Source organism: Gavialis gangeticus, unplaced genomic scaffold (assembly GCF_001723915.1).
Source record: "Gavialis gangeticus isolate Ggan-Ray unplaced genomic scaffold, GavGan_comp1, whole genome shotgun sequence".
In the NCBI taxonomy this organism is placed as follows: domain Eukaryota; kingdom Metazoa; phylum Chordata; order Crocodylia; family Gavialidae; genus Gavialis; species Gavialis gangeticus.
In genome coordinates this window covers 13,537,601-13,546,994 of record NW_017728964.1, presented here as the reverse complement: position 1 = coordinate 13,546,994, position 9,394 = coordinate 13,537,601, and the positions used below count along the sequence as shown (strand labels likewise).

General features: G+C 47.7%; 1 protein-coding gene across 2 annotated transcripts in view; it reads right to left on the bottom strand.

Moving 5' to 3' along the window:
- Positions 1–3,416, bottom strand: part of MRPL38 (mitochondrial ribosomal protein L38) — a 20,594-nt gene extending 17,178 nt beyond the window's left edge. The window contains exons 1-2 of one of the 2 annotated variants that reach the window (XM_019503284.1): positions 3,399–3,416; positions 638–817 (exon numbers count right to left, since the gene is read on the bottom strand). In XM_019503284.1, the coding sequence (XP_019358829.1) occupies positions 638–782 (145 nt within the window). In that variant the 5' untranslated portion in view covers positions 783–817; positions 3,399–3,416. Of the gene's footprint in view, positions 1–637; positions 818–2,085; positions 2,175–3,398 lie in introns of those variants that run through there. The other variant, XM_019503276.1, reaches the window with a different exon arrangement.
- Positions 3,417–9,394: the final 5,978 nt, after the last annotated feature.

Below are 9,394 nucleotides of genomic sequence, written 5' to 3'. Positions count from 1 at the left end.
GAGAAGTCTGTCCTCCTGGAATCTAGGGCTGCTGTCTTGCTATAGGCCTTTGCCATCTTGCATTGGATGGTGAATTCCAGCAGGCGATGATCGCTGTCGCCCAGGTGGTCAAGCACCTGCAGCCCCCTCACCAGGTTGTCGCCCATGGCAAGCACCAGGTCCAACAAGGCATCTCCCCTGGTGAGGCTGTGCAGATTGCAGATAGGTAATATCTAACCTATATCTTCCTTATTGCAATTTAAGACCCTGATTTCTTGTCCTGCCCCTCCATGGACACAGAAAACCATCCTCTTTATAATAATTGCTTTTGTAGGTAAAGACTACAGGAGTTTCCCTTCTGTCGTCTCTTTTCTAGACTAAATAACCCCAGTTTTTCCAAGTATTCCTCGTAGGTCATGTTTTTTAGACTTCTAATAAGTTTCAGAGCTCTCCTCTGGAGTCTTTCCAACTTGCCCACATCTTTCTTGGAAGTACAGTACATAAAAATGGACATAGTATTCTTAAGTGAAGCCTCAGTGAAAGCATTTGGTCATCTTCTTACGGAAGAGTTTTGCTGCTACTTCCAGATTGATTGGCTTATCAACCACCTCCCTTCCATCGAGAATAAGTTACATAAACATAACTCTCCAAGAAGTACCTTGTTCTGACTCTATGTACTTCTTGTACGTTTTCCACCAAGGCGTCTTCTTACTCTCTTTTTCAGCTGCTTTGAAATAGCGCGTGAAGCTTTCATATTTCTCCAATGCTTCCAAATTGCTGACATCTATATCTTCATTAGGCATTGGCCCACGAGGGGCTGTCCTTCTACAGAGTGCACCTGGAAACATGGGAGACTCATTGTACAGAAACAGTGACAAACCCATATCAAGTAGACAAATTTAAGACTGTACAAAAAGTACCAAAGTGTAAAGGGTCTTGTGGCTAAAACAGGGGTTTGGATATTAGGACAGCTGAGCTGAATACCCCACAGTACAACGTTAAGAAGGACCAGTAGCTTAACCACTACTGCTTCAATTTCCCCCTCTTAAAGTTTCAATGATAATGGAGTTACTGAAAGAAGTGTGCGCTGATTACCCAGTTAATCTTTGAGAAGCGAACTAGCATCCTTACAAGGAAGGAACTAGAGAAGAGCAAAATATTCAGTAGCAAAGTTTCAACGAATCCGACTCGGACATTTCCTACTCTACATTCCCAACACGTTGGACTCATACGTTCATGCTGTGCTTATCATGGCGAGGTGTGAGCAAGCCTAGGAGTTATTTTGTTTTGTTTTTTTAATTCTTCTCTCTTTCCAGATGTGTTCGTAAGTGTACTTACTTAAATTGAAAGCATCACACTTAAATCACAGAGAAGTTGGACCTCCAGAGGTCATCTAGTCCAACCCCACCACTCTGAGGCAGGATCATCCCTAACCCAACCACCCCATACAATCCTTATCTGGCAGGGAAATATCATGACCACAAAGGTGGTTTTTCTAGTCGCAGGAGAAAACCACTTTCTTGGCGAGAAGTAGCAGTACCTTGACTGAGGAAACGCATATTTAGTCTCCCACTTTCACTTCCAGTGGGAAGATCTTCGCTAGACGCCGTCTTTACAGAAATGGGAGACTCGTCCCTAGCTTGCTCCTGCAGCCGTACAGCCAAGGGCAGGCCAACTTGGGGGCATACGAACCCCAAACCTCCAGCCTTGGGCCTGCATGTAGGACACCAGCCAAAGGATTTGGAAGCATCTGAAGCCCTGGGTGGGGGTGGAGGATGCTTGCCGCCCACCCCTCAACATCTGACAAGTCGCCGGTGTTTTCAGGCCTGCCCCAAAGCGTGGCCAACCCTAACCCAAAGTCTGGGTAAGATGTCAGCCCTGACGCAACGCAACCCAACACCCTGACCAGCTGCTGCTAAAGCAGGGGAACCACGGCATGGGCCCGGCAGAATATAATCACATAATAACTGTGGTATAACGACGGATCCGTACAGGCGGAGTCTCCTCGCGGCTGCAGAGAACCCAGGCGCCCGAGATCTCAACCCCCCGGGTAACTCTCGGCCGCAGGCCGCCCTCAACGCCGCGGAGCCCGGGGCAAGCGCTCACCAGCGGTGCTGAACGCCCGCGCCCCGGCCCGCGCCGCCGACAGCATGGGCGCCGCCATCTTGCCCCCTCTCGCGCCGGGCGACCCCTGGAGGACCCCTCCCAGGAGCGCGCCGCCATTTTGAGCAACGGGTCACAGGGCCGTCTATGCTACCGCCTGACTAGAAATGGTAATGTAGATGTGTGTATGTACACACATACCCCCCCACAAAAAGAGACGAAGCTCTAGGGCACGGCGAGAGAAAGACGCCTCAAACCGCAGGCAGGGCGCGGCTAGTCACGTATTATTTTATTAAGGCAAATATTTTAGCCAGCTATAAAATGGGGTCCTGATGAGAGCATGGGAGGGCCCTGGCGGGGGTGGTCGGAGCGCTGCCTGCAGTGCCAGGTTCTGCCTCTAGGGTGCTGCTCCTGCAGGATTCCAGCCCAGTACAACCACCCCCAGCAGTGGGACCAGCCCTGGAGGGGCTCTGCTCTGGGAGCCACTGCATCAGCCCCCACTGCCAGAGCTGGGCTGGAGCCACCGGGAGAGTGGACGGGTCCGGGGGAGGGGTGGCCAACATGTAGCATGGGGGTCATGTGTGGCACCCGGGGAGCAGAGAACAGAAAGCAGAGCAGCAGATCAGACTTGGAGAATGTGAAAAAAACTGTTATTTTTTATACATGCACATATACACACACACACGAAAAAGCCAAGTTTTTCACATTCCAAAAGCACAGACTTCAGGAACAATACCAAAATCATGAGAGTTGGCAATGTTAGCGCACAGGGAAGAAAGCAGAGCAGTTGCAGGTTGGGCAGAAAGCAGAGTAGCAGTTCGGGCTGGAGAGTGGATGAAAATGGCACATGGGAAGAATGTGGGACTCATTCATTAGCCCCCATTGGCCTAAGGGAAGGACAAAGGCCCCAGTCGGGTCCACAGTAGCACCTGGTGAGGTCACCCAAAGGGCCTGAGGGAAGCTCGGAGCTGCTCTTGTTTCCATGCTGCAGTAGGAACTGTCGGGCTGCCACGCCAAGCATATTCCCCACAGGTTCACTCAGCCATTCAGGCCCACTAAAGTGTGCTCAACCAAGACCTAACCGTGCTAGGTGAATGGGCAAGACAATGGCAGATAACATACAACATGGAGAAATAACAAGTAATGAGCACGGGACGTGCTCCACATGTATCTCGTAGGGTTCTAGGTCAGTTTAAGAATGGTCGCTGGGCAATTACCACAGACAGATCAAAAAAGCATTAATGTGTGGCTTTGTTCAAGAAATCCTAACATAGTGTTGGCTACACAAAGAATAGAATGAAAGAAAACACACGTACCTTTATGGCATTGCCAGGATGCTGTGTGCAGGACAGGTTGCTCTATCTCCAAAATGAGATGGCAAACATGGAAGCAGTCATAGAAATACAATTGGAAAGTTCAAGGACCTGGAAAAACTACTGAAAAGAGAAACAGAATAATGGGATTGGCTGCCTTAGGTGGTACAGTGGGAACCCAGATGCTTTTCAGGGTGAGGTTCCTACCTCTCTGAAAAGATCAGGGTTGCAACGTATCCAGGAATGCTCAGAGCTGCAGCAAACAGCTGTGTGAGACTGCTGAGGTGTTCCAGCTGTTTGCTGCACTTTATTTCAAGGGGCACTGATTTCTCCAACCAGCTGTGTAGGTTTGATGTGCTCCACCTGAGAAGAGAAGTAAAAGCAGCAGCAAACAGTGGAGAGGCTTTTTCTGAATTTGGCAACCTGCTCTAAATGAAGTGGGCTTCAAACCACTGGGTACAAATAAGCTAGGTTCTACCACAGCATGTGAAATAATGTAGGATGGAAAGGAGAGAGATCCGGAAGGTCTTTTTGCCTTGGCTTATGGAGCCAAAACGTGAGACATTCAAAATACATATTAGGAAGTACTTTTTCCCCATAGCATGATTCAGCTGTGGAGCTCATTGCTGCAGGGATTTATGGAGGTTGAACAGTTAGCCAGAGTCAGGGAAGAGCTGGATATGTGTTGAATATTGAGAATACTCAACATTACAATTAATTACAGCAAAAGCGCTGGAAAGGATATTAAAACTTATACTTCTGAGTTTAAGCCAGTATCTATAAGAGATCAAAGGATGGCTTTGTGCTAGGGGTAGAATTTCTCAGCTTTGTCTGCTGTGGGGGGGGGGGGGGGTCATCTTTTCCTCTGAACCATCTGGAGATAGACATTATCAGGGAGAGGATAGTGAATGTGGTGAACCTCGGCCATGATCCAGCCAGCGTGGGAATCCCTGTGTTCCATGCATCTAGGGTATATATCTAGACAAACCAAGTTATGGAGCTGGAAAGTGATATTCCTCGTCTGATGTAATTACCTATGCAATACTGCGTTCACTTCTGGGCATATCATTAACAAATATATTCCAGCAAAAAAAACAGGGATCTCTGCAGCTTTAGTACAACTGTCTGTACCAGGCTGCGTTTAATTCTCCTCTTTACTGCCGTATGTATTGTTTTGTCCTGAATCAGCAGAAGAGGTGGCCATGTTAGCATACGTCTCCTCTGGCTTATGCTTCATTTGGTCTGCCATTCATCTCTGCCCTGCTGCTTCATAACATGGTCCCAACTGCTGTGTCAGCAACTGCGCATGTGCTCAATACAGAGCTAGGGATACTTAACTGGCAGCCTAAATGGCTAAGAACAGTCAGTCAAATGCTGTTCCAAATGTGCTGGGATTTGCCCAGCAGTTTAGGCCAGGATGTGAAGAATCTCATTTACTTCACAGAGTGAGCAGCCTGTTCTGTTCTATGGAGAGTCTCATACTGGCTTCATTACCTCCTATGTCTTCTAGATTAAAGACTGCAGAGTAATGTGATTCACATATGTCCTATGGGGTTTCTTCTCTCTCAGCCTGTCTCTTGTGCAAGGGAATAATATATTTTAGCAGGGTGTTTTTTTTGTAAGGTGTTCATAATAGAGCAGATGGGTGGAAGAAGTGCCCTTGGAATGGAAGGTCAGGAGGTCTGAGACTCAGTTCTTGAGGGAGTTTGTTCCACAGGTGGGGACTGGTCCCCAAAGACAGCTCTGTCTCCATCACAGATGAGTACAGTATATTCCATTGGGCCTGAGAAGCTGTCAGTCAGAGCCTTCATCCATATCTTAAGCTCTTAAGATATACTAGGTCCAGGCTGTGAAGTATGGACTGTTTGTCATTGCAGGCTAATTGCCGGACAAATTCTCTTAAGCAAAAAGAGGCACAGCAGGGAACAGGCACCAATAAATGAGAGATACTTCAGCCAAGATGAGAGGAGCATGGAGATCAACTACTCAGAGCAAAAATGACCCCGGGAAGTCCTGCCACCGTGACAAGAAGGAAGAAGAAAGAGGGACAGAGATAGCTCCTCTCTGTAAATCCCATTTAACGAATACATGCTTATATTTATAGCTTTGAGTGTTCCCCCAGGCTCCTTCAGCTGGATACACACAGGCAGATCCCTGCACCTACAAAGGAAAGCTCTCTGTAGGGGTCCGGGATCTGGATGAGGATCAGTGCAATAGCATAGAGTGCTGGTGAGTTCACTCACACAAAGAATGGCAACACTTGCAAAGTGCTGAGCAGGGTGGGGTGGTCCTCGCCAGAGATCAGAGGCTCTTTTTGGCATCAGGGCAATGCAGAGGCAAAGAGTACTTTGAAAATAGGGACCTGTTCTCCCTGTCCCTTCCTGCCCTTCCCAAGCCAGCAGAGGTCAGCAGAGCTGCAGGAATGTGGCCTGAATAATAGCTGGGAAACCAGATGCACAACTGAGAGCAATGCAGAAAAATACAGCACAGGGATTGTAACGTGCACAGGAACAGGTATCATACAGAACGGGAGACCCTATGCTATCCAAAGAGACCCACAACAGTATGTGTTCTACACCCAAGCTAGCCATCTGTTCCAACAGGGAGACCTTAGCACTTCTTATTCAAGACAGCACAGTGGGAACTGGGTGAAACCAGTCACTCTCCCTTTTAATTTAGTATAATTACAGAATATCTTGGCTGGAGATCATCTCAGAGGCATAACAGTGAGCCATTCTTAACAGCAAGAGGATGAAGTAGTTACTCCAAGGACAGCACAAGATGGGATTGCCATTTCTTGAGACATTTGAAACAAGACCCATGCCAATGTCTCTGAAGGTGTCTTGGCTGGGAGATGAGAAAGCAAGGACAATGCAGCATCACTGGATCTCCAAGCTAGTGCTGGGGAAACTCTATTACCCTACTGAAGATTGATGTAGGAGCACCAGATACAGGTGCTGGAAAGCTGCAGACAAGTGCTTTTTTTTTTTTTTTTTTATAGTCAGTATGGACTGTCCTGGGGATTGGGACAATCAAGGTGCAGGCCAGTTGTTTATATGCAGCTGCAGGCTGGAACAGATGAAAGCCAAGGAGTCCTTTCATTGTACCCGTTTCTTTTTTATTGTTCAGCTTGGCCTTTGGCTGCTTGGTGTCTGACTTTCACTAGGGAGTTACGGTGGGATCAGTTCAACGCTGCCTGCAGAAGATGGCTGGGTCACAAAACCAGGGGTTTTTGTATAGGCCTCCAGCCCAGACAAATTAGTGCCATAAAAAAAGAAAATAATTTTCAATCCAGGTAACATTAAGGTTCTTCACCTGAGTGGAAACTTTTGGGGGGGGAAAGGGAAGGGAGGCCTAAAGTGTCTCACAAAAGCTTCACAGGGCATTAGATGGACTTCTGCCAAAGGCTGCCTGTAGCTGACCCAGCTGTGATTCGCAGCTAGTCATTCATGGTGGGAGTCAGAAGTGGCTGGACACGATGGCTCACATGATGGTAGCCACATCCCTCCCTGCAACACCATTTGCTGTGGAGAGTGGTTAGCTTGGTTGTGGCAAACTGTACGGGCTGTTTGGCTTGGATCATTCTTTGGGATTTTGACCCGACTAGGGTCTGCTTGCACGTAGGAGGAACCAAATCCAGACTGAATCCAGGGCAGAGCTGTGAATGGAACCCTGGAAAACAGCTGCCTCCTCCAACACCCCAAGCTCTAGACAACACCCCCGCTTTCAGCTGGGGTTATAGAAGTAGTGGATGGGATGCCATACCTGAGCAGAGGAGTAAGCAGGAGAGTCAGAGCCTCCACCACTGGCTCCATATCACCTTGTCTTCAGCCGCATTGCACAAACGTTTTTGAGGCAACACTTGTGTCTCTCATCTTCTGGACATCTCCCTTTCTCTTCTCATCTTTTAGGAATAAAAGAAAATAAATAGCTCAATTTTAGAACCAGATTTAGAAACAATTTGGGCCTTGAATCAAACCAGCCTCATCTCTGAAAAGGGCACTCATTCCCCAAACTTTCTCCAACAGAACAATGACAAAGTACTCAAAGATGGGGAAATCGATAACATCTGGTCACAGAGGCTGAAAATGGAGCTATCTAAGTCCCATTAGTCAACTACTTGACCATAATTCACTCTGAAACCTGACCACAGGGCTGGATCTGTCTTACACTGGTGAAATTATGGCGTTACTCCCCTGAAGTCAATGAGAGTTACTGCAACAACCCAAATCTGCAACAGAGATGAGAATCCAGTCCATGGTGTTTGATGCCGTCCACCTTTGTAAACTTTGGCCTCCCTTTTTATTTCAGCCATCTGCCACATCAATAGCAGCCCAAAGAAACAGCATTACGTTCCTTGATGGGCTGGCAAATGGACTATAATGGAGATTGGTAGGGGAACATTAAATGCACAGTCTTCAATAAATTACTCTGTGTAGGGCAGAGAAAGCAATAGAAACCAGGCTGTTTGCATGCTGGGTGCCACTTGGCAGCTCCAGATTTGCATTTAGCTCCATTATTTTCAAGGGTTGGTGCAGAGTGCTTGCAAAGAGAACTGATTCCCACTATGGGCATGTGCACTGCAGCCACATTTGAAATGAATGGAAATGGAAGCTTGGAGTAAGACTGCTGGACACTTGGGCACTGCTGATATTCTGTGGGCATTTCATCTCTTCCCTCTCTGTTATTAGTTAAAGCATCTTGTGTTGGTTATTTAAGGTCACTGTGTGTTTTTGCAGCAGAGCAACTCTGGCATTAATAAGAGTGTGTCACCGGAGCTGATTGTCTAAATCAGCTGCCAATGAGAGCAAGGCAGTTCTAAAACCTCCTGTGTGGCCCAGTGGCTGCCAGCAATCAAGGCTAATAGGAAATCTGCTTGAGAGAGAAGCCACAAATTACATCTATGCAGCAGTGTCAGAAGAGACTCGAGCACAGTGGAAAGGCCCTGAGGTGGCATGAGGACTGAGAAGCAGGGCAAAGTAACCAGCACCCAGCTCTATCCTGCTAGACTGTTCCTGGGACTCATGCCATCTGAATTAAAGCTAGCTCTGCTTTGCTATGAGGCACTAGGCTGGATTTAAAAGTGACCTAGCAAAGAAAGGCAGTGCATGTCACTGACAACCCTCCATTTGGAGAGGCTTGAAATAAATGCAGTTCCTTCTCCCAGTTTCACCAGAAGCCCCAACTCCCAAGGTATGTAACCTGCTTACATGCCCTAGGATCTCTTCATTATCCTGTGGCTTCTCTAATTCAACTCACATCTGCTATGGAAGAGTAGAAGGCTGCAGGACATCAGAGGCAGCATGATGCAGTGGAAGAAAGCAAGATCCCATATCCTGGTCATTTGGTTTCTTCTTGTCTCTGTTTCCCCCCTTGAATGTCCAGATGTGACCATTCCCTATGCCATGCAAATGTCCCACCCAATGGTTGGTTAGTGCTGATGCGAGATGGATGTGGCAGGTCCCAGGCCAGTTCCCACTGGGTGCGGATGTTTCCCACTAAAATCTCCTTCTGTGGCTGGTCTCTCAGTTGGGGCCTTGCTGAGCAGAGCAGGGCTTCTTCTGAAATGGCCCATAGGGAATAAAACCCTTCATGCCTACAGGGGGTGCTTCTGAGTTATGATGGAGTCACCATGGCAAGGCAGAGCATGGGCAGTGTGCACTGCTGTTACTGCTGCCCATGCCGGACCAGTTCTTATTAATGATTATTGGTATTGTGATAGCCCCCTAAAGATTTCATCCCCACTGTGCTCTACTTCATGGAGATCTCATGAAGCACTAGGGAGTTTGCTGTTGCTACTCTGTGTTACATGGAAGGAGGACCAATGCTAGGGGAGCAGTGCCAGCATACCATACCATGGACAGGTAGAGACATATAAAGGACAGCCCTGCACCCAAAAGAACTCATGGTCAAAGTAGCGAAGGGCTTTTCTCTGGAGGATTGTCCCCAGCAAGAGTCACAGAAGTCTTTTGTTTTAAAAGCACTAATTGTTGCTCTGC